The 22,639-nt window shown below is 42.3% G+C and overlaps 5 protein-coding genes and 4 pseudogenes across 18 annotated transcripts in view; all 9 read right to left on the minus strand.

The window, feature by feature from the left end:
- LOC122879995 (protocadherin gamma-C5-like) overlaps positions 1–22,639 on the minus strand; it is a 251,973-nt gene that overhangs the window by 122,162 nt on the left and 107,172 nt on the right. The gene's annotated exons all lie outside the window — the stretch shown is intronic.
- LOC122880012 overlaps positions 1–22,639 on the minus strand; it is a 184,261-nt pseudogene that overhangs the window by 82,124 nt on the left and 79,498 nt on the right.
- Positions 1–22,639, minus strand: part of LOC122879994 — a 120,527-nt pseudogene that overhangs the window by 14,727 nt on the left and 83,161 nt on the right.
- LOC122880010 (protocadherin gamma-A10-like) lies at positions 2,261–15,899 on the minus strand. Its single transcript, XM_044204731.1, has 2 exons — positions 13,187–15,899; positions 2,261–3,316 (listed from the first exon to the last, which is right to left on the minus strand). Exons 1-2 carry the CDS (start codon positions 15,452–15,454, stop codon positions 3,122–3,124), a joined length of 2,463 nt encoding a protein of 820 aa, XP_044060666.1. The 5' UTR covers positions 15,455–15,899; the 3' UTR covers positions 2,261–3,121.
- Positions 3,323–5,829, minus strand: LOC122880016 (protocadherin gamma-A1-like; the record flags this gene model as incomplete). Its single annotated transcript, XM_044204735.1, has 1 exon — positions 3,323–5,829. A coding segment is annotated over exon 1 (2,253 nt), but the record flags the coding sequence as incomplete, so codon positions are not given.
- LOC122880013 lies at positions 6,064–12,049 on the minus strand (annotated as a pseudogene).
- Positions 6,136–9,211, minus strand: LOC122879996 (protocadherin beta-12-like). The gene has a single exon (XM_044204716.1). It carries the CDS (start codon positions 8,797–8,799, stop codon positions 6,151–6,153), a length of 2,649 nt encoding a protein of 882 aa, XP_044060651.1. The 5' UTR covers positions 8,800–9,211; the 3' UTR covers positions 6,136–6,150.
- On the minus strand, positions 16,269–19,101 carry LOC122879998 (annotated as a pseudogene).
- Positions 19,684–22,329, minus strand: LOC122880004 (protocadherin gamma-A1-like). Its single transcript, XM_044204723.1, has one exon. It carries the CDS (start codon positions 22,183–22,185, stop codon positions 19,699–19,701), a length of 2,487 nt encoding a protein of 828 aa, XP_044060658.1. The 5' UTR covers positions 22,186–22,329; the 3' UTR covers positions 19,684–19,698.

Below are 22,639 nucleotides of genomic sequence, written 5' to 3' on the forward strand. Positions count from 1 at the left end.
AGAGTCCCTGTCCCCAAAGTGTCCGAGTAACGTGGTGGATAATACGGAATCACAGGGAGACTGGAGTGATACAGGATGCGAGACTGTCTCCATCTGTAGATTTTCACTGATATAATAACCACTAAACACGTGATGAAGAGGAAGGAAACTACAGCCAGAGCCAACACTAAGTAAAAGTCAGGTTGTCGTTGTACTCCTTGTCGTGTGTAAAGTCAGTGAACTCCGACAGCACTTCAGGGAAGCTGTCCGCCACCGCCACGTTAACAATGACTGTAGCTGAACGAGAGGGCTGCCCGTTGTCCTCCACTATAACAGTCAGTCTTTGTTTCACAGCATCTTTATCAGTGACTTGGCGGACAGTTCTTATTTCTCCATTCTGTAAGCCCACTTCAAACAGCGCCCTGTCTGCGGCTTTCTGCAGTTTATAGGAGAGCCAGGCATTCTGTCCAGAGTCCACATCAACAGCCACCACTTTAGTGACCAGATAGCCCACATCTGCTGAACGAGGCACCATTTCAGCCACCAGAGAGCCACCAGTCTGGACTGGGTACAGAACCTGAGGCGGGTTGTCGTTCTGGTCCTGGATCATTATTTTCACAGTCGCATTGCTGCTGAGTGGAGGGGAGCCTCCATCCTGCGCTTTGACAGTGAATACAAGCTGCTTGATCTGTTCATAATCAAATGAGTGAACTGCATGTAGAATTCCAGTTTCAGAGTTTATGGACACATAAGAGGAAATTGGGCTGCCACTGACCTGCATGTCCTCCAGAAAGTATGAGATTCTGGCGTTTTGATTCCAGTCATAATCTTGTGCGCTTACACTGAATATTGACATCCCAGGGACATTATTTTCCACGATATATGCAGAATAATTTGGTTTAATAAAGAGTGGAGCATTATCGTTTACATCAGAAATTCTTAGGTGTAAAGTTGTTTTAGTAGAAAGTGGGGGTGAACCTGAATCAGTTGCAGTTATGGTTATGTTGTATTCTGGTTTTGTTTCACGATCAAAAGTCATATCTGAAAGCAAATTGTAATAATTAGTCAAAGAAGACTGGATTTTAAAGGGAAGATTGGAATCTATTGAGCATGTTATCTGACCATTTATTTCAGAGTCTGCATCTTTAACATTAAAAACAGCTATAGTCGTGCCTGCAGGGACATCCTCTGAAATCAGGCTGGAGAAGGACATTATATTTATAACCGGAGCATTATCATTTATGTCACTGACCTCAATGACAACTTTGGTTGCGTCACTAAGGCCACCCTGGTCTTTAGCGATCACTCTTATTTCATATCTTTTGTCTTTTTCGAAATCAATATTATCAGCAACAGTTATTTTGCCAGATAAACTGTTAATTTCAAATTTTTCACCAGACTTTCCCTTTACATTAGAAAACGTATATGTAACCAAGCCATTAGACCCACTGTCGGCATCTGAAGCATTCACACTAGTTATATAGGTGCCTATGGGTGCATTTTCTGTCACAGTAGCAGTGTACAATGATTGATTAAATACAGGACGATTATCATTGACATCAAGAACAGTGATCTCTACATTTACTGTACCAGATCGCTGTGGAGTTCCTCCGTCTACTGCTATAAGCTTTAAAGACAGGTGTGGATTCAACTCTCTGTCTAATGGCTTCTGTAAAATCATTACAGCGAATTTGATTCCATCGGCGTTGGAGTGTTGCTTCAAAACGAAATTATCATTAGGGGATAAAACATATTTTTGCAAACCGTGAATCCCTGCATCTGGGTCATAGGCGCTTTCTAACTCGAAATCCGATCCTACTGTTGCAGATTCACTAATTTCTAGATTCATTAAATTGTTTTTGAAGGTTGGCCCATGGTCATTTACGTCTAATATTTCTACTGTCACCCTATGAAGTTCAATTGGATTTTCCAAAATAATTTCGAAGCTGAAGCTGCACGGTGTCACGTCTCCACAAAGCTCTTCTCGGTCGATTCTTTCGTTCACGACCAGAATCCCTTTGTCTGTCTTAAGCTCGGTGTACTGATTGTTTTCTCCGCTCACGATACGGGCCTGCCCAGAAAGGAGCCTTTTCAGATCCAAACCAAGGTCTTGTGCTACATTACCGATAAGAGAACCTTTCTTCATCTCCTCCGGTATTGAATAACGGATTTGGCCGTTGATGGTGGAAATCATGAAGACAAAAAATAACAGTTGCCATATAAGTGTCCAACACAACAGCCATTTTCCGCATCGGTGCTGGCGTATCCCCATGTCGTAAAGAATAAAATCCTAAACGGAACCGCAAATTATATCCCACAGTCACACACGTAGACGAAAGTTACATTCCAGTTCAATAGTGCTGCATTTCTGTCCAGCAAAATTGTTCCATTATTATCAAAGAAAAAATGCTGTTTCCGAGCGACTGTATTTCCGTCGAATGCCTCCTTGTAAGAAGAGAGTGTTTCTCCCTCTCCTCTTTCTCTCCTCTATCACAGCCCTAACAACACTAGACTCTGTTTTACTGATCAACAGCGTCCCTTAGAGTCCAAAAGGAGGAAAGAACCGGGTCAACTGCAAATAGGTAAAAAAAAAAAAAAAATCTATGCAATCTACTCTGTGAACCCACATGAATACAAAATAACTTATTGCCAGGCACTAAAAAATAATAGATGGAATATCTCAAACCACGATGTAACCACAAACTCCACACATAATCATACCACAGACAGAAGTCAGCGATTTAGAGCAGCGTTAGCAAACGAGTCTCATTGTGTGGAAGTGTCCAGCACTACAGTGCTGAATATTTGAATAGCAGTTAATGGTTGAATGGTTAAATGCTGCCTATAATTTGAAAGTAGTAAATAGAGAGGTTAAAGAGGAACAGCAACTACAACAGAAAGCATATTTATAATGTTGCAAAAAACAAGTAGGTTATCACTCCGCTTTAACACACAATGCAACTAGGTAAAAGTAACGTGCGTGTGAAATGATATAGCAGCACGAAGTTCCGAATATAAATACAGAAGCGAGTGATGCAATGTGAGATGCTGTCCATAGTGCTGAAAATGAAGGTATAGCGCGCAACAGTTCACTATCAATGTAGCTAAACACAGAAAGAGAAATTATGATACAGAGACGAAGCTACATTATATAACTCACCTCTAGAGGAGAGTCTGGCTCATCCAGGATGCTCTTTTCACTCTGTATCCGCTGCATCGTCCCTGTAGAACTGGGGTCCATTATCAGCACGTTCTGACTACCAGCTCTGCCGAACTTACTGTCACTCTTTCTGGAGTCAGTCGTCCTGCACACCTCGTAATTGTACACGTGTTGGAGGGTGCCTGTCCCCAAAGTGTCCGAGTAACGTGGTGGATAATACGGAATCACAGGGAGGCTGGAGTGATACAGGATGCGAGACTGTCTCCATCTGTAGATTTTCACTGATATAATAACCACTAAACACGTGATGAAGAGGAAGGAAACTACAGCCAGAGCCAACACTAAGTAAAAAGTCAGGTTGTCGTTGTACTCCTTGTCGTGTGTAAAGTCAGTGAACTCCGACAGCACTTCAGGGAAGCTGTCCGCCACCGCCACGTTAACAATGACTGTAGCTGAACGAGAGGGCTGCCCGTTGTCCTCCACTATAACAGTCAGTCTTTGTTTCACAGCATCTTTATCAGTGACTTGGCGGACAGTTCTTATTTCTCCATTCTGTAAGCCCACTTCAAACAGCGCCCTGTCTGCGGCTTTCTGCAGTTTATAGGAGAGCCAGGCATTCTGTCCAGAGTCCACATCAACAGCCACCACTTTAGTGACCAGATAGCCCACATCTGCTGAACGAGGCACCATTTCAGCCACCAGAGAGCCACCAGTCTGGACTGGGTACAGAACCTGAGGCGGGTTGTCGTTCTGGTCCTGGATCATTATTTTCACAGTCACATTGCTGCTGAGTGGAGGAGAGCCTCCATCCTGCGCCTTTACTACCAACTGAATTTGTTTAATTTGTTCATAGTCAAACGAGCGCACAGCATGGATATCTCCAGTTTCACTATTTATGGAGACGTAAGAAGAGGTTGGACTGCCATTGATCTGTGTTTCTTCGAGAAAGTACGATATTCTAGCGTTTTGATTCCAGTCCATGTCTCGTGCTGTGACGGACAATATGGACATTCCAGGAGAATTGTTCTCTGTAACGTGAGAAACGTAGCTAATCTGATCAAATAATGGGGCATTGTCATTCACATCAGAGATTCTCAGACGTAATATTGTTGTGCTTGACAAGGATGGTGATCCCAAATCGGTGGCCCTTACAGTTATGTTATATTCCGGTACAACTTCTCTGTCAAAAGCTGAGTCTGTTACTAATGCATAGTAATGAGTTAATGTTGATTTTGTTTTAAATGGAAGGCTACTGTCTGTTGTACAAACAACTTGGCCATTTCGCTCTGAGTCTGCGTCAATCACATTAATTATTGCCACTGTGGTACCCGAGGCAGAATCCTCCGGCACGGGGCTGGAGAATGACATCACATTTATGACAGGTGCATTATCGTTTACGTCTCCTATCTCAATTAGCACCTTACTTGAATCTATCAGACCTCCTTGGTCCATAGCTTCAACCATAATTTCATATTTCTTATCTTTTTCATAATCTACTTGCCCTCCGAGTGTTACAATCCCCGTAATTTCGTCTAAATGAAATACGTCAGCCAGCTGCTCTTTCATATTTGAAAATCTATATGTGACGAGACCGTTTGATCCACTGTCTGCATCACTTGCGTTCACTGTCGTGATATAGGTACCTTTTAATGCATTCTCCGAGACAGTAGCCCTGTAGAGAGACTGATTAAAAATGGGAGGATTATCATTGGCATCAAGCACTGTAATATCTATATTTACTGTACCAGATCTATGCGGAGTTCCACCGTCAACAGCGATGAGTTTCAGTGATATTCTTGGCTCGCTTTCTCTATCTAATGGTTTTTGTAAGATCATCTCGGCATATTTTCGACCATCTGGACTCGAGTGCTGCTTCAAACCAAATATGTCATTGGTAGTTAGTATGTATTTCTGGAGACCGTTACTGCCTACATCTGCGTCTTCGGCACTGGGTAACAAAAAGCGTGATCCCAGTGTGGCAGATTCGCTTATTTCAAATTTAATATCATCCTTTCTGAACGTCGGAGAATTGTCATTTATGTCAATTATTTCCACTGTTACACGGTGTAATTCCATAGGATTTTCTAAAATCACCTCAAAGCTGAAGCTGCATGGTGTCACGTCTCCACAAAGCTGCTCTCGGTCTATTCTCTCGTTCACGACTAAAATGCCTTTGTCTGTTTTCAGCTCGGTGTACTTGATGCTTTGTCTGGTCACGATACGGGCCCGGCCAGAACGAAGCCTTTGCACATCCAAACCAATATCTTGAGCTACGTTACCAATAAAAGACCCCTTTTTCAGCTCCTCTGGAATTGTATACCTGATTTGGGCAGACACGATGTGAGTGAGACACCAAAGGAACAGCAGAAACTGCCATAATGACTTGCTATACAAACGCCATTTTAAGCAAAAAGGAGGAGATTTTTCAAACGCCATTGTACAAATAAGACAAGGTGATAACAACAGCCTGCGGTATACAATCCACCGAGAACAAAGCCAGTTGCAGAAAGTAATCCTTTGATTTTAAAGTCCTTGCTCCGGATGAAATTGTGGCCGTAGTCCTGCTTATACGGCCCAGTTTGTCTTCTCCATCCCGGCTATACGGTAAAATGAGGGATCTGCCTAAACTGAATCAACTCTGAACACTTGTTTCACTGACCAATAGCGTCCCTTACTGTCCAAAGTATGAATATCATGAAGACAGGCAGAAAATAAAAATTAATTTGCAAAGCACTTTGGTGTAGGAGAGCTAGAATTGTAGATCAAAACGGCAGCATTGTCATTCATTTATATAAAACAGAAAACCAAAACTACTAGTGGCCAAAACTGGTAAAGACATTAAGTACTCACACTTTAATACAACACTAGGCTCCTGCTCCACAGTGAATTAAGCAGCAGTTCACAAAGGACATTTAACCTCCAATCAGGGGAGCTGTCCATTAGCTGTGGTTCTGAAAATGTCGCATGGGTTATTCGTTAAATGTGAGCCCAAACATAATTATAGGTGAAGATCAATATGACAAAGGCCTCACCTCTAGAGGAGAGTCTGGTTCATCCAGGATGCTCTTTTCACTCTGTATCCGCTGCATCGTCCCTGTAGAACTGGGGTCCATTATCAGCACGTTCTGACTACCAGCTCTGCCGAACTTACTGTCACTCTTTCTGGAGTCAGTCGTCCTGCACACCTCGTAATTGTACACGTGTTGGAGAGTCCCTGTCCCCAAAGTGTCCGAGTAACGTGGTGGATAATACGGAATCACAGGGAGGCTGGAGTGATACATGATGCGAGACTGCCTCCATCTGTAGATTTTCACTGATATAATAACCACTAAACACGCGATGAAGAGGAAGGAAACTACAGCCAGAGCCAACACTAAGTAAAAAGTCAGGTTGTCGTTGTACTCCTTGTCGTGTGTAAAGTCAGTGAACTCCGACAGCACTTCAGGGAAGCTGTCCGCCACCGCCACGTTAACAATGACTGTAGCTGAACGAGAGGGCTGCCCGTTGTCCTCCACTATAACAGTCAGTCTTTGTTTCACAGCATCTTTATCAGTGACTTGGCGGACAGTTCTTATTTCTCCATTCTGTAAGCCCACTTCAAACAGCGCCCTGTCTGCGGCTTTCTGCAGTTTATAGGAGAGCCAGGCATTCTGTCCAGAGTCCACATCAACAGCCACCACTTTAGTGACCAGATAGCCCACATCTGCTGAACGAGGCACCATTTCAGCCACCAGAGAGCCACCAGTCTGGACTGGGTACAGAACCTGAGGCGGGTTGTCGTTCTGGTCTTGAATATTTAATTTAACTGTGGTATTGCTGCTTAAGGGCGGGGAACCCCCATCCTGCCCTTTTACAAAAATATTTAAAGTTTTAATTTGCTCATAGTCAAATGATCGAACTGCCTGTATTACGCCACTTTCTGCGTTAACAGATATGTAATTGGATATGGAGTTACCATTTAACTGAGTATCAATAAGCAGGTAAGACACACGTGCGTTCTGCCCCGAGTCAGAGTCCTGTGCTTTCACGGAAAACACAGATAATCCTGGGGAGTTATTCTCCATGATATTAGCTTCATAATAACTCTGTTCAAATACGGGGGCATTATCATTGACGTCGGATATTCGAAGTGTTATTGCCTTGTTAGTCGAGAGTGGTGGGCTACCTTCATCCACAGCCGTGAAAGTGATATTGTAATCAGGATTACGCTCCCTGTCAAGGATACCGTTTGTCACCAGAGTGTAATAATTCTTTAGAGATGAGTGGATTGCAAACGGGATATTGCCATTAACTGAGCAGTCAACTTTGCCATTTTTGCCTGAATCTAGATCTTTAACGTTTATGATGGCCACGGTAGTTCCACTAGGAGAATCCTCAGCGATGGCACTCGAAAACGAGGTTAGTGTTATTACAGGTGCATTGTCATTCACATCCGTCACCTCAATTATTACTTTTGTTGATGTGCTTTGTCCACCTTGATCTTTTGCCTGCACACCAATCTCATATATTTTATTCTCTTCATAATCAATCATACCGTTTACTGTTAAATCGCCGCTGTTTTCATCCAGATGAAATAGATCAGCAACATTAGTAGACATGCGATTAAAGTGGTATGTAACATGGCCATTCATCCCCTCATCTGCATCTGTTGCGCTCAAGCTCACCACTAAGGTTCCTTTTGGAACATTTTCTTCAACAAACGCCTTGAAAATTGATTGCGTAAAAACCGGAGCATTGTCATTTGTGTCTCGCACAGTTACATGTATTTTTAGTGTCCCTGATCTCTGTGGTTCACCTCCGTCCACAGCAGTTAGCATGAGAAGCAGCTTTTCCTCTTTCTCTCGGTCTAAAGCATTAGAAAGATACAACTGTGCATATTTATGACCACTCGGGCTGGACAGGACCTTAATATTAAAATGTGTTGTTGGGTGTAATGTATAGCCGTGTAAAGCATTGATGCCAACATCGGGGTCGGTGGCACTCTCTTGTAATATTTCTGTTCCTGAAACAGCAGATTCTACTATTTCTACATGCATTTCTTTCTCATGAAACACGGGTGCATTATCATTGACATCTAACACTTCCACTACAACGCTGTGTAGTTGCATTGGATTCGTCATAATCATTTCAAAATTCAAGCTACAGGGCGATGTCTGCCCGCAGAGCTGCTCTCTATCTATTCTTTCTCCCACGACAAGAATCCCTTTGTCTACATCCAGCCTGATATACTCGCTGCTATCACCGCTAACTATTCGGGCACCGCCGGATATCAGTCTTTTAGCGTTGATACCTAAATCTTCAGCCACATTTCCTACAAAGGAGCCCTTTCTCATCTCTTCTGGGACAGAGTAGCGGATCTGACAGACTGTCGCGTCAATGAGAAAAACAAGGATGAAGGCCCGTACTTGCCATTTAATTGTGGGTTCACTGCTGGTAAAAGGCATGTTCCCGAAGCAATCCACCCAACTGCACATAAAAGTATGTCGCAAAAGCCAGCCTATTAATCCGTATCGTCCTTCTGTTGATGTGTTTATAATCCACAGTGTGACAGAAAATACATTAGTCAAAAAATCACTAGTGAAAAGGAAGACCGAACGTCCTGCTATCCGCGGTACACTAAGAGAAGTACTGGAGGTGTAGCTGCATTTCAAAAGCTTCATATGCGCTTTGAAGTCCAACAGCGGCCCTTACAGTCCGATATGAATATAACAAGTGTTAGGCGAGATCCTCTTTGAATAGCAGTTGAGAGTGTGTAGGAGACAGCTAACGTTGTAGGTATCGAGAAGATATGTCAAATTGAATGTGTGCATGAATATGTTGAATTCAAATTGAAAAAAAGATGTAGCTTATCAGGAGATTAAGTGACAGGCAGAGATAAAGTGGGATAGCAAAACGTAGTACAGCCACCAGACATGTCAACTGGAAACACTCTTCGTCATACTATTACATTTCCTTTCTCCCTCCACAAATAAATAAAAAAATAAAACTTAGCTGGAAGCATAAAGTCCATATATGTTATCTAATTACAGCAGAAACAAAACACCACATGCAGTACAGACAAAATTACAGATTGGTAACACGTAACAGCATCAGGCCTTTTTGTGGTGTACAATTTCCTTACTGACTCTTTCTCACTTCAGTTAAATGGCTCAACTCTGAGAAGAGCTGTCCGTTACTAGTGGTGCTGAAGATGATCTCTGAGCAAGCAGTGAGACAAACCATGAAGCCAAGTAATCTGTAATCTAAAATAGACCATAATTAATGTATTGTACAATAATGAAGAATGACTGCTCAATAAACTAACCTCTAGAGGAGAGTCTGGTTCATCCAGGATGCTCTTTTCACTCTGTATCCGCTGCATCGTCCCCGTAGAACTGGGGTCCATTATCAGCACGTTCTGACTACCAGCTCTGCCGAACTTACTGTCACTCTTTCTGGAGTCAGTCGTCCTGCACACCTCGTAATTGTACACGTGTTGGAGAGTCCCTGTCCCCAAAGTGTCCGAGTAACGTGGTGGATAATACGGAATCACAGGGAGACTGGAGTGATACAGGATGCGAGACTGTCTCCATCTGTAGATTTTCACTGATATAATAACCACTAAACACGTGATGAAGAGGAAGGAAACTACAGCCAGAGCCAACACTAAGTAAAAAGTCAGGTTGTCGTTGTACTCCTTGTCGTGTGTAAAGTCAGTGAACTCCGACAGCACTTCAGGAAGCTGTCCGCCACCGCCACGTTAACAATGACTGTAGCTGAACGAGAGGGCTGCCCGTTGTCCTCCACTATAACAGTCAGTCTTTGTTTCACAGCATCTTTATCAGTGACTTGGCGGACAGTTCTTATTTCTCCATTCTGTAAGCCCACTTCAAACAGCGCCCTGTCTGCGGCTTTCTGCAGTTTATAGGAGAGCCAGGCATTCTGTCCAGAGTCCACATCAACAGCCACCACTTTAGTGACCAGATAGCCCACATCTGCTGAACGAGGCACCATTTCAGCCACCAGAGAGCCACCAGTCTGGACTGGGTACAGAACCTGAGGCGGGTTGTCGTTCTGGTCCTGGATCATTATTCTCACTGTAGCCACCGAGCTCAGAGGAGGGGATCCAGCATCACGAGCAGATACGTTAAATTCAAACCACTTGATTTGCTCATAATCAAACGACCTCACTGCATGAATGACACCATTTTCTGAATTTACTGACACTAACGAAGATACAGCTAGCCCATTAATCTCTTTCTCCTCCACAAAGTAAGAAACTCGAGCGTTTTGGCCCCAGTCTGCATCACTGGCACTGAGAGTAAACACAGAAAATCCAGGAGAGTTGTTCTCTGGTACAGTCTTACTGTATTCTGACTGATCAAATTTGGGCGGGCTGTCATTCACGTCAGACACTTTCACATTGATGTTTTTACTGCTGGACAGAGACGGAGAGCCTTGGTCAGAGACGGTTATGGTGATATTATATTCAGGAATACTTTCTCTGTCTAAGAAGTCTTCGGTTACTATGGTATAATATCCTGTTAAGGAAGACTCAATTTTGAAAGGTACGTCAGAGTTAATGGAGCACTTGACAACACCGTTGCCATCTGAGTCTTCGTCATCAACGTTAACAACAGCTATAGTTGTACCTGGGGGAGAATCCTCGGATATCGAGTTAGAAAATGACATAAGCTGTATTGTAGGGACGTTGTCATTCTCGTCAATTATTTGAATAATAACTTTGCACGTATCTGTATATCCCCCGTGGTCACTAGCCTGAACGTTCAATTGATAAGTCTTCGATTTTTCAAAGTCCAGTTTACCTGCAACTTTAATCTCTCCAGTTTTAACATTTACTTCAAAAAGCTGCTTCGCTTCTCTAGCTACATGAGCTATGGAATAAGTTACTTCACCATTAACTCCTTTATCTGCGTCCTTTGCACTAACTGTGGTTACCACTGTTCCTTCAGGAGAATTCTCCTTGACGTCTGCTTTATAAACAGGCTGGCTACACACCGGCGCATTATCGTTAGCATCTAGCACAGTGATATGAATACGCACTGTCCCTGATCTATGTGGCTCCCCTCCATCTGAGGCAATCAGCACGAGTGTGTGGGTCTCCTCTTTCTCTCGGTCTAACGGGTTTTGTAAAACCATCTCGATAAATTTTCCACCATCAGGCTGGCTCTGTACTTCCAATTTGAAATGATCTGAGGGTTTAAGCATATATTTTTGAATGTCATTAATACCAACATCAGGGTCGTCGGCACTCTCTAGTGAGAAGCGAGTCCCTGATGCAGCATTTTCAACGATTTTTAAATTGATATCATCCTTTGGGAACGACGGACTGTTATCGTTTATGTCTATTACCTCCACTGTTACCCGATAAAGCTGGATTGGATTTTCTAAAATCACCTCGAAACTGAAGCTACAGGGCGTCGTCTTCCCACACAGTTCTTCTCGGTCGACTCGCTCTTTAATAACAAGAGTGCCTTTGTCTCGGTTTAAATCAACGTACTGTCGGCTTCCTTTTGTAATAATACGAGCTTTACCTGATATGAGCCTCGCCACGTCCAAGCCTAAATCTCTAGCAATGTTTCCAACAAAGGACCCTTCTGCCTGCTCCTCCGGTACGGAATACCGAGCCTGTCCAGTCACTGAGCTCAGCTTGAAAAGACAAAGAATGACAAACAGTGCTTGCCATCGACCTCTGCGAGCGGTTATCCACATACAAGCCATCATAAATCCAGAGGTACAGACGCAGTAATCCCTTTCAATGCAAAACTGATGTCATTAAATCCATAAACTGAAAAGGTAATGGTATTTTCAGCAGAGAAATTGCGCGAGAAATGCTACAATTTGGACCTTGACGGGCCAGACCGTCTACTTTCCAAGCAGTAAAACACTGAAACGAATGAAAGGGGTGGGCCGCTGCGCTGCTTATTTGGACAGTTAGTCAGTTGATGTATCAACAGCGGCGCTCAGAGCCCATCCACGGTAATGTATGTGGTGTGCATAATATTAGGAACAGTTTAAATGTTGCATTCAAAGTTTTTTCATCCTTATAGTAAACATTTTGGATAAACGTTTTACATAGGAGCAGTACGAATGAAGCCTATGCTTACACACCGACCATTTCCTGTTCCAAAAAAGCATCCTAAGTCTAAGATCATAGTGAAACAAAGATTATTTAAAACTTCATTAAACCTTTATTCCATTAAGATCACAACTGATGTTGTATGGTGAAACATTAATGATTATCTACAAAATAAATTCCAAAATAAACAAATGTAAATGTTAAACAAACAAATCTTAGTGCATTCTAAATACTAAAAAATAAGATGAGCAAGGGAAAAATAGGTTGGAGAAAGGGTCTTTTCTGGTTCTGTTGTTTCCAGCTGTCAAATCATTTTTATTTGTTTTCCCCTGTAAAGCTTGTATTGTTTTTCTTATTTAAACACAAGTTCGGTTTGCCGACAATACAAATATTAATTTAATCAATGAGTAACAGAACCTAAATGGAAAAAAAAAAAACTTGGTTGATTCTACTCCCATCGATTAAGTTGTTAAACTGTAACTGTTGAGGATAATCTTAATATGTATGGCAACTTCTACCTAAAAGAAAACCCAGACTCTGGGAAGTGTGATTCTATTTTTAATGATCTTATTGTGCTATTAATATGTTAGGCAATTTAATATGAATATTAATAGCTTGGCTTGCAAGTCGTAAAAAAGGTATTTCAAATTCATCCATGGACAGTTCCAGCACCATGGACAGTGACACTGAGGCGCCACTGACAGTCATGCACGTGCACTTCAGTCTAAACACTTTAGGAGAAAATACTACCAGAACAAGGAGAAAGTGGACAACGAAAAATTAAATATATCACTCACCAAAGTTGACATTTGAGAACAGTTGCCTGATAATTGCTTGTCCACCTGCGGTGTATCAGTCCCAGCTCCATCCACACTCGCTAAACTCTGACTCATCGGTTGCATATATTTCATGTCACTCTTTCTGGAGTCAGTCGTCCTGCACACCTCGTAATTGTACACGTGTTGGAGAGTCCCTGTCCCCAAAGTGTCCGAGTAACGTGGTGGATAATACGGAATCACAGGGAGGCTGGAGTGATACAGGATGCGAGACTGTCTCCATCTGTAGATTTTCACTGATATAATAACCACTAAACACGTGATGAAGAGGAAGGAAACTACAGCCAGAGCCAACACTAAGTAAAAAGTCAGGTTGTCGTTGTACTCCTTGTCGTGTGTAAAGTCAGTGAACTCCGACAGCACTTCAGGGAAGCTGTCCGCCACCGCCACGTTAACAATGACTGTAGCTGAACGAGAGGGCTGCCCGTTGTCCTCCACTATAACAGTCAGTCTTTGTTTCACAGCATCTTTATCAGTGACTTGGCGGACAGTTCTTATTTCTCCATTCTGTAAGCCCACTTCAAACAGCGCCCTGTCTGCGGCTTTCTGCAGTTTATAGGAGAGCCAGGCATTCTGTCCAGAGTCCACATCAACAGCCACCACTTTAGTGACCAGATAGCCCACATCTGCTGAACGAGGCACCATTTCAGCCACCAGAGAGCCACCAGTCTGGACTGGGTACAGAACCTGAGGCGGGTTGTCGTTCTGGTCCTGGATCATTATTTTCACAGTCACATTGCTGCTGAGTGGAGGGGAGCCTCCATCCTGCGCTTTCACAGTAAGCTGAAGTTCTTTAATTTGTTCATAATCAAACGAACGCACAGCATGCAAAACCCCAGTTTCAGAGTTTATGGCCACATAGTTTGACACTGGATTACCGCTGATTTGTGTGTCCTCCAGGAAATAGGAGATTCTCGCGTTTTGATGCCAGTCAGAGTCCCGCGCGTTAACAGTGGTGATGGACATTCCGGGGGAATTATTCTCTGTGATGTGGGCAGAATATAAGTTTTTGTCGAATACTGGGCCATTATCGTTTACGTCAGTGATTCTAAGTTGCAATGTGACGGAGCTAGAAAGAGGAGGAGACCCTGAGTCGGTGGCTATTATTGTAATGTCATATTCAGCAGTCGTCTCTCTGTCAAAATGCTGATCCGCCACCAAATTATAATAGTTCGTTATTGACGATTTGATTTTAAACGGAAGCGTTTTGTCTATTGTACATTTTATCTGTCCATTTGTCTCTGAATCAGCGTCTTTGACATTAATAACAGCTACTGTTGTGCCAAGAGGGGCATCTTCTGATATAGTATTAGAAAATGACATGATATTAATTACTGGAACATTGTCGTTGACGTCACTAACCTCAATGATAACTTTACTGGTCCCAGTCAAACCTCCTCTATCCCTTGCCTCTAACCTAAGCTCATATTTTTTCTCTTTTTCAAAGTCTATAAGTCCAGAAACTGAGATGACACCTGTGCTTTCATCAATGCTAAACATATCAACGATACTGCCTTTAATTTTCGAAAAACTGAATATTATTTCCCCGTTAGTGCCAATGTCTGCATCATAAGCGTTAACTGTTGTGATATAAGTCCCTTTTGGCGCATTTTCCACAACGGCGGCCCTGTAAACTGACTGGTTGAATATAGGGGCATTATCGTTTACGTCTAATACAGATACATTTATATTCACCGTACCAGATCTCTGGGGGTTTCCACCGTCGACAGCTATTACTTTTAAAGGGAGACTGGGGTGTTCCTCTCTGTCTAATGGCTTCTGGAGCACCAGCTCAGCGTATTTACTGCCGTCTGGATTTGCATGTTGTTTAAGAATAAAATAATTATTCGGAGATAGAACGTAATTTTGTAAGGCGTTTAGTCCAACGTCAGGATCAACTGCGCTTTCAACAGGAAATTTAGAACCAATTGTAGCAGATTCGCTCATTTCAAACTGGATGTCTTTATTTGGAAAGAAAGGGGTATTATCGTTTATATCTAAAATTTCGACAGTGACACGATGTAGTTCGATAGGATTTTCTAAAATGATTTCGAAGCTGAGGCTGCACGGTGTCACGTCTCCACAAAGCTGCTCTCGGTCGATTCTCTCATTCACAACTAGAATCCCTTTGTCTGTCCTCAGCTCGGTGTACTGGATGTTTTCTCCGCTCACGATACGGGCCCGGCCAGAGCGGAGCCTTTTCAGATCCAGACCAAGGTCTTGTGCTACATTGCCAATAACGGAGCCCTTTTTCATCTCCTCTGGAATAGAATAGCGAATCTGGCCAGCCACTCTATCACCCATAAAAGTAAGCAAAATGAGAATCCCCACTTGACATCGTAATATACAAGACAATCGCCATCTTACACTTCTAGGGTAGGGTTGGCCTCGGGTTGCCATATCAGAAACAACAGATCTTGATGAATGATGCGTCCTCACTTGAAGAAAACAAACAAGAGCTTGTAGTCCAGCTTAAATATATTGTACTACTTTCAGATGACAACGCGCTCCTCCTATATTCCAAAGACAAATGTGTAAAAAAAAAAAAAAAAATCGTCTCTTCACTCTCTGTCCTCCCACGAAGGACAATATCTCCGGTGTCATGCTCTAGTACGGTAGTTTGGGAGGGGGATAGGCTGGCTGTTAACACTGAAATCGTTTTGCTGACCAACAGCGTCACTTAGAGTCCAAAACCGGAACTCCTTACACTGGGCCTTAGGGGACAAGCATATATCGCCTGTGGATAATCGCAGCTAGTGCTCTATTGTTTACTATTACTACAGTTGCCATTTGCGTTATATTGAAAAGACGGAGTGAATTGGACAAATGTAAAGACAGCAGAAAGCAGTACATAAACTGCAATGAGATCTCATAAAATGTTTTTGCGATAGAAATATAAAATTACTTCCAAAAGGCAATAGGTTACTGTAATGTATCAAGTATAGGAATGTCGCTGTCTGTGGTGCTGAAATTAGCAGCAAACAAGTAGCATGCAGAGAAAGAACAGCAGAGTCTTACAAAGGTGTGGAACATAGGACCACAGAATCGTGATATCAAATTAAATTCAGTAGCGAAACTCTATTCACTGTATGCTGAAAACACAAACAAGTTATCAGTCAAATTCAGTAAACAAAGTGAATTGCTGCTGCAGACATAGTATGGATTTTGTTACTGCAACCTAATTCAGTTCAAAGAGTTCATCCCAGCTATCTGTTACTCATTTTACATTTTAAATAGCTGGCACTTGAGTAAACATACATAGTAAACAGTCAGCAGGGATGGAACTGTGGGATTTGGGGGCGCACAGCACCAAGGATTGTATCTTTGCGTCAGGTGATAAAACTGAACTAACCTCTAGAGGAGAGTCTGGCTCATCCAGGATGCTCTTTTCACTCTGTATCCGCTGCATCGTCCCTGTAGAACTGGGGTCCATTATCAGCACGTTCTGACTACCAGCTCTGCCGAACTTACTGTCACTCTTTCTGGAGTCAGTCGTCCTGCACACCTCGTAATTGTACACGTGTTGGAGAGTCCCTGTCCCCAAAGTGTCCGAGTAACGTGGTGGATAATACGGAATCACAGGAGACTGGAGTGATACAGGATGCGAGACTGTCTCCATCTGTAGATTTTCACTGATATAATAACCACTAAACACGTGATGAAGAGGAAGGAAACTACAGCCAGAGCCAACACTAAGTAAAAAGTCAGGTTGTCGTTGTACTCCTTGTCGTGTGTAAAGTCAGTGAACTCCGACAGCACTTCAGGGAAGCTGTCCGCCACCGCCACGTTAACAATGACTGTAGCTGAACGAGAGGGCTGCCCGTTGTCCTCCACTATAACAGTCAGTCTTTGTTTCACAGCATCTTTATCAGTGACTTGGCGGACAGTTCTTATTTCTCCATTCTGTAAGCCCACTTCAAACAGCGCCCTGTCTGCGGCTTTCTGCAGTTTATAGGAGAGCCAGGCATTCTGTCCAGAGTCCACATCAACAGCCACCACTTTAGTGACCAGATAGCCCACATCTGCTGAACGAGGCACCATTTCAGCCACCAGAGAGCCACCAGTCTGGACTGGGTACAGAACCTGAGGCGGGTTGTCGTTCTGGTCCTGGATCATTATTTTCACAGTCGCATTGCTGCTGAGTGGAGGAGAGCCTCCATCCTGCGCTTTGACGACGAAAACCAGCTGTTTGATTTGCTCATAATCAAATGAACGCACTGCGTGTATCACTCCGCTTTCTGCATTTATAGAAACATATTCAGAAACTGGAGATCCACCGATATTAACATTTTCCAGAAAATAAGATACACGGGCATTTTGATTTTCATCAGGATCTTTAGCCCTTAGCGTGACAACAGAAATTCCTGGCGAGTTATTCTCTGTGATGAACGCATTGTAAACACCTTGTGAAAACACCGGAGCATTATCGTTCACATCAGAGACCTTTAAATGAAAGGTTCGTTTTGTTGATAGAGGAGGCATTCCTGAATCTGTCGCAACTACAGTGATGTTATACTCTGAAACACTTTCACGATCTAATACAGTATCTGTTACCAAAGTATAGTAATTTCTTAAATTGGATTTAATCTTGAAAGGTGCATTTTGTTCGATTCTACAATTAACTTGTCCGTTATCACCTGAATCGAGGTCTTTTATATTTATAATGCCAATAGTTGTACCAGGAGGGGAGTCCTCTGACACAGGACTAGTGAATGACATGACGTTTATAATAGGGGCGTTGTCATTTACATCAGTTACTTCAACTATCACTTTACTTGAATCTGTCAAACCTCCCTGATCTTTTGCATCAATTCTAAGCTCATATTTTTTATCTTTCTCAAAATCTATTGGACCTGAAACAAATAATGCACCAGAGACATGATCTATGGACAACAAATCAGCTATATTGCTCTTCACGTTTGAAATTGAATATGTGATATAACCATTCGATCCACTATCTGCGTCTGTAGCATTAACAGTAACGATATTAGTGCCCTTTGATGCATTCTCAATCACCGTGGCTTTATAAACTGACTGGTTGAAAACGGGCGCATTGTCGTTTACATCTAAAACCTTTATGTCTATATTTACAGTGCCAGATCTCTGTGGAGTCCCACCATCTACTGCTATAAGCTTTAAAGAGAGATGTGGAACCTCCTCTCTGTCTAATTGCTTCTGAAGCACCATCTCTGCATATTTACTTCCGTCTGGATTTACATGCTGCTTTAAAACGAAATTATCGTTTGAGGTTAAAACATAATTCTGCAGGCCATTGACGCCAACATCGGGATCCTCTGCACTGTCCAGCACAAATCGCGCCCCAAGGTTAGCTGACTCGCTTATGTCTAACATAATATCTGATTTCTTGAATACCGGAGGATGATCATTTACATCTAACACTTCAATTGTTATGTGGTGTAGCTCCATAGGATTTTCTAAAATTATTTCAAAGCTGAAACTGCACGGTGTTACGTCTTCACAAAGCTGCTCCCGGTCTATTCTCTCATTCACAACTAGAATCCCTTTGTCTGTCTTCAGCTCGGTGTACTGGATGTTTTCTCCGGTCACGATACGGGCCCGGCCAGAACGAAGCCTTTTCAGATCCAAACCAAGATCCTGTGCTACATTACCTATAAGAGAGCCTTTCTTCATCTCCTCTGGTATAGAATAGCGGATCTGAGCAGCGACGACATTAAAGAAGTAAAACAACAAAAGAACCATTACCCGTTGCCGTCCGAAATACAAATGCCATTTGAAAAGTGGCTGCTGATACGCCATATCAGAAAGGGACATTTTCCGAGAAAAAAGAACAGAGATCCTCCGATCCGAATTCAATAACATCCACTAGTCCAGATTTGCTTTGTTCATATAATAGAAGAGAGAAACAAAGCCGATAGACTAAAAAAAACAACACCTTTCTTTTCCAAGACTTATACGTTTCCTGATGTACCCTCTAAGTCTATTTCAATGTGATCTGACAAAGAACGCCCCTGAACTGCAACAGAGAGATTATGGTTATGTAGCACCCATACAACCACTCTGTATGTTACATACGTGAGAATGAGGGTGCTTGGGTTCGTTGTAGTTCAGTTACACATTATATTCTTGATCAACAGCGTCACTTAGAGTCCAAAACGTGAACACCAAACGGTTTGGAAGTAGCTAAATAACAATATAAGTATCCAAAGAAAAGAATATATATATATATATATATATATATATATATATATATATATATATATATATATATATATATATATATATATTGATGTAATATCACGGCTACAGACTTTTAAAAAAGCATAACTGTATTTAATTAATTGCGTAGGGCAATTTACATTTGCAAATGTTGAGAAACTTGCCCAATTAGCATGCTTCAATAATAATAAAAAACAACAGCAATAATAATAATGTTAATAAAATAATGATATTATAATTAATTATTATTATTATTGTAATTAGCAGCAGTAGTAGCATTTATAGACGGTAGTATTTCTGATTAGAAGATCTGAGGAAAGTGGAAAGTTTTCAAGCCAGAATGAACTTTCAGTTAAAGAGGAGCTGTCCGCACAGTGGTGCTGAAAGGAACTCTGTGCACTTGTTTTCGGTCAAACCACAACCACCTATTGCAATTTCATTTCAATTCACAGAGACAACATTTGCAGAAATGAAAACTTTGCATTGCACCTCACCTCTAGAGGAGAGTCTGGCTCATCCAGGATGCTCTTTTCACTCTGTATCCGCTGCATCGTCCCTGTAGAACTGGGGTCCATTATCAGCACGTTCTGACTACCAGCTCTGCCGAACTTACTGTCACTCTTTCTGGAGTCAGTCGTCCTGCACACCTCGTAATTGTACACGTGTTGGAGAGTCCCTGTCCCCAAAGTGTCCGAGTAACGTGGTGGATAATACGGAATCACAGGGAGACTGGAGTGATACAGGATGCGAGACTGTCTCCATCTGTAGATTTTCACTGATATAATAACAACTAAACACGTGATGAAGAGGAAGGAAACTACAGCCAGAGCCAACACTAAGTAAAAAGTCAGGTTGTCGTTGTACTCCTTGTCGTGTGTAAAGTCAGTGAACTCCGACAGCACTTCAGGGAAGCTGTCCGCCACCGCCACGTTAACAATGACTGTAGCTGAACGAGAGGGCTGCCCGTTGTCCTCCACTATAACAGTCAGTCTTTGTTTCACAGCATCTTTATCAGTGACTTGGCGGACAGTTCTTATTTCTCCATTCTGTGAGCCCACTTCAAACAGCGCCCTGTCTGTGGCTTTCTGCAGTTTATAGGAGAGCCAGGCATTCTGTCCAGAGTCCACATCAACAGCCACCACTTTAGTGACCAGATAGCCCACATCTGCTGAACGAGGCACCATTTCAGCCACCAGAGAGCCACCAGTCTGGACTGGGTACAGAACCTGAGGCGGGTTGTCGTTCTGGTCCTGGATCATTATTTTCACAGTCGCATTGCTGCTGAGTGGAGGGGAGCCTCCATCCTGCGCCTTTACTACTAGATGAAGCTGTTTGATTTGCTCATAATCAAATGAACGCACTGCGTGTATCACTCCGCTTTCTGCATTTATAGAAACATATTCAGAAACTGGAGATCCACCGATATTAACATTTTCCAGAAAATAAGATATACGGGCATTTTGATTTTCATCAGGATCTTTAGCCCTTAGCGTGACAACAGAAATTCCTGGCGAGTTATTCTCTGTGATGAACGCATTGTAAACACCTTGTGAAAACACCGGAGCATTATCGTTCACATCAGAGACCTTTAAATGAAAGGTTCGCTTTGTTGATAGAGGAGGCATTCCTGAATCTGTCGCAACTACAGTGATGTTATACTCTGAAACACTTTCACGATCTAATACAGTATCTGTTACCAAAGTATAGTAATTTCTTAAATTGGATTTAATCTTGAAAGGTGCATTTTGTTCGATTCTACAATTAACTTGTCCGTTATCACCTGAATCGAGGTCTTTTATATTTATAATGCCAATAGTTGTACCAGGAGGGGAGTCCTCTGACACAGGACTAGTGAAAGACATGACGCTAATAGTAGGGGCGTTGTCATTTACATCAGTTACTTCAATTATCACTTTGCTTGAATCTGTCAAACCTCCCTGATCTTTTGCTTCGATTCTAAGTTCGTACTTTTTGTCTTTTTCATAATCAATTAAACCTGTTATTAAAATAATACCACTATTTTCATCTACTCTAAACAAATCACCGAGACCACTGCTGAGGTCTGAAAAATAATACGTTACAATACTATTTGACCCGAAATCTGCGTCACTGGCATTAACAGTGGTAACGTATGTATCCCTCGGAGCGTTTTCAATTACCGTAGCTTTGTACACAGATTGATTAAATACAGGCGCATTGTCATTGGCATCAAGAACAGTGATATCTATGTTTACTGTACCAGATCTCTGCGGAGTTCCACCGTCAACGGCTATTAGCTTTAGAGACAGATTAGGATTCGTCTCTCTGTCTAATGGCTTCTGTAACACCATCTCTGCAAATGTCTTACCATCTGCATTAGAGTTTTGTTTCAGAACAAAATTGTCATTCTCGGTCAGCAAATATTCCCGGAGACCGTTGACACCCACATCTGGGTCTTCTGCACTCGTCAATGGAAAACGAGCGCCAGTATTAGCTATTTCGCTGATTTCAAAATTGATTTTGTCTTTTTTGAACGTGGGCGAATTATCATTTATGTCTGTTATTTCAACTGTAATTTGATGTAGTTCCATGGGGTTTTCTAAAATCACCTCAAAGCTGAAACTACAAGGCGTTACGTCTCCACAAAACTGCTCCCGGTCTGTTCTCTCTTTGACGACTAAAATCCCTTTGTCTGTTTTCAGCTCGGTGTACTGAATGCTCTCTCCGGTCACAATACGAGCCCGGCCAGAACGGAGCCTTTTCAGATCCAAACCCAGATCCTGTGCTACATTACCGATTAGGGAGCCTTTCTTCATCTCCTCTGGGATTGAATATCGGATATGTCCGCTGACCATATGGTTGAGATAAGAAAGCAATAACAGAAGATGCCAAATCTGTCCGCAACCAAAGCGCCATTTTACGCACCGGGTGTAGGGAGGTATTCCACATGCCATAGCAGAAGAAAAACACGGAGATATGCTCTACAACGATCCAAGCACGATACTTATTCTGAATAAAACACTGAATGTACCACTGAAGAAAAATGATGTTGTATTTTCAATATATATCTGAATGGAGATATCAATTAATGCGAGTCTGTTTTCCTCGAATGTCAGCCCACATAATGCACTATCTCCTTTTCTTTTATAGGCCACGGTGGTAAGGGAGGGGACTGTGTGGTAATGTTTTAGAGATTATGTTGGATTGACCAACAGCGTCCCTTAGAGTCCAAAATCAGTAACAACATGCAACACAGAATTATTTCAAGAAATATTAAGTGGTTGATTACATTTGATTGGTGCATAATCAAAACAATCTCAAAAATATTTCAACAGACGATTCCACAAAAAACACCAACATTGAGTGAATGCAGTGAAAGGAGCAGTTGTGATTGTAAGTATAATAATT

The sequence above is a fragment of the Siniperca chuatsi genome, linkage group LG8 (genome assembly GCF_020085105.1).
Source record: "Siniperca chuatsi isolate FFG_IHB_CAS linkage group LG8, ASM2008510v1, whole genome shotgun sequence".
Lineage (NCBI taxonomy): Eukaryota > Metazoa > Chordata > Actinopteri > Centrarchiformes > Sinipercidae > Siniperca > Siniperca chuatsi.